This window comes from Prosopis cineraria, unplaced genomic scaffold (genome assembly GCF_029017545.1).
Source record: "Prosopis cineraria cultivar Desert tree isolate PC_DT_omini unplaced genomic scaffold, ASM2901754v1 PC330, whole genome shotgun sequence".
Lineage (NCBI taxonomy): Eukaryota > Viridiplantae > Streptophyta > Magnoliopsida > Fabales > Fabaceae > Prosopis > Prosopis cineraria.
The window spans coordinates 50,270-52,384 of NW_026555657.1; the positions used below are offsets into that span (position 1 = coordinate 50,270).

Sequence of the window (2,115 nt, forward strand, 5' to 3'; positions counted from 1 at the left end):
AATTTAAATTTAATATTTTATAAAATTATTATTAAATTATAAAATTTTATAAAAATAAATATAATAATAATTTTATGAAGTATTAAATCTAAATTATTAAAAAATAAATTTAATGGTTGATATAAGAATTCATAATTATTGAATTTATTTTTTAATGGTTTAGATTTAATATTTTATAAAATTATTATTAAATTATAAAATTTTTAAAAAATAAATATAATAATAATTTTATAAAATATTAAATTTAAATTATTAAAAAAAAATTTAATGGTTGATATAAGAATAAAAAGATGTAGAGGAAATGAAGAGGGGAGGAATAGAAAGCAGCCAACTTCCAAATTCAAGACGATCTCTCTGCTCTCTCTGATGAAGGCAAGGACTGAGAGGATGGATAATCTAAACCCTAACGGTCTCTTGGGAAGGCTTTCCTCAATGATGATTGTCGGAGTCGCGCCATTCCTTCCCGAAGACGTCATTAGAAACATTCTCAAACGCCTCTCTGTGAAATCTCTAATCCGATTTCAATGTGTTTGCAGAGATTGGAAGAATCTCATCAACGCCCCATCTTTCATCGCTGACCACCTCCATCACTCAACTCATCATAACCCTTGTCTTCTTTTTCAACCGAAATGCAAAGGACTTCACCCTTCCCAGTTATATTTGCTCGATCGCCAGATGCAAGTCCATCAACTTCTGAACCCACCTTTGTTCGATGCCTCGCGTTTTAAGATCAAGGGTTCCAGCAATGGCTTGCTCTGTGTTCAGCTCTGTGTTGAGATCAATACGCAAGATACATGTCCTCCTCCCCTTTTATTGTGGAATCCGGCGACAAGAGGGGTCATAAAGTTGCCCATGATTATTGATGATTTTTTCAGTGAATCCGATTCCCATTTAGGATTTGGGTTCAGTCCCATTGTTAATGATTACAAGATAGTGAGAACTTATGCTGAGTATGAGTATGAGATTTACAGAGTGGAAGTGTTTTCATTGAGCACAGGGTCATGGAAAGTAGTAGACTTTGATTACATGGCAGGTACACGATTCCTAACTGACGCTATAACTGCTAATGGATCTATGTTTTGGACTGGATTATTGATGGATTGGAGATGGTTGGGGATGATATTGATGTAATAGTTTCATTTGACATAGCCTCAGAAGTGTTTGAATTTGTACCTCTACCTGCGTTTGCCAATAATGCTATTTATCACCCAATGGTTTGTCAGGACAAACTTGCTATATATTCCCATGCTACAAATGCAGACACTGATTGTATGTTTGATTTGTGGTTGATGGAGGAGCGTGTAGGTGCATCTGATGAGGAGCGACGAAGTTGGACTAAGATATTCTCTAGCACCTGTTCATCCATAGGCTTGTTGTTTCCATCCATTTTTGGAGGAATGAACTTGTCTACAACATTTTTGAAATACCTGGACATGGTGATGAAACTAAATGTGAAGCTGAGAATGGAGTGGTTACTTTTCTGTGTCTGTTAAATATCAGTACTAATGGGTTGGAGATGTTTACTACTACTCGCAGATGTGGTGATTCCAATGCACGTATTTTCAATTATGTGGAAAGCCTTGTATCTGTTGGCAAAATCCTCATTGAAGAGCCTTCATCCTAGATTCTATTCATTTAATTACAGATCTTTGTTTAAGCACATGTTTGGGGAAAAGAATCCGTGACAGTAGAGATGATTCTGATCATATAGTCCTTGCTGCCATTTAGAGATGTTATCTGAAGTAATGAATGTAGATATTCAATACCAACGGTTTTTAGCTTTATTTGACTTATCTTTTATTTTATTTTTTTGGGCCAATATTTGACAAATCCATGATATAAGGTTGTTTGTTTTGTTTGAAAAATGGATCTTTAAAGGAGAAGTTGTTTTGCATGTGATTTGCTAATGGTCTTGTGTGGTATAAGAGGAAAGCGAGTGAATGAAGTTTGGATCTGTTTAATGGAATGAAATTTGAATTTGTTTTCCTTTTCATTTAATTTCTAGTAGATAAATGAATTAAATACACTAGTTTGTGTAAGTAGTTTTTTCATTTAAGTGGGTGTTTGATATATGGATTATTGGTGGATTAGAACAGTTTGTACTTGCAGTTTTCT

General features: G+C 34.1%; 1 protein-coding gene across 1 annotated transcript; it reads left to right on the forward strand.

The window, feature by feature from the left end:
• Positions 1 to 323: 323 nt before the first annotated feature.
• LOC129296431 (putative F-box protein At3g16210) lies at positions 324 to 1,769 on the forward strand. The gene has a single exon (XM_054935030.1). The coding sequence runs from the start codon at positions 367 to 369 to the stop codon at positions 1,129 to 1,131; it is 765 nt and encodes a 254-aa protein (XP_054791005.1). The 5' UTR covers positions 324 to 366; the 3' UTR covers positions 1,132 to 1,769.
• Positions 1,770 to 2,115: the final 346 nt, after the last annotated feature.

Coding starts and splice junctions, on each gene's coding strand:
- LOC129296431 (XM_054935030.1), top strand. CDS start 367: ATGAAGGCAAGGACTGAGAGGATGGATAATCTAAACCCTAACGGTCTC.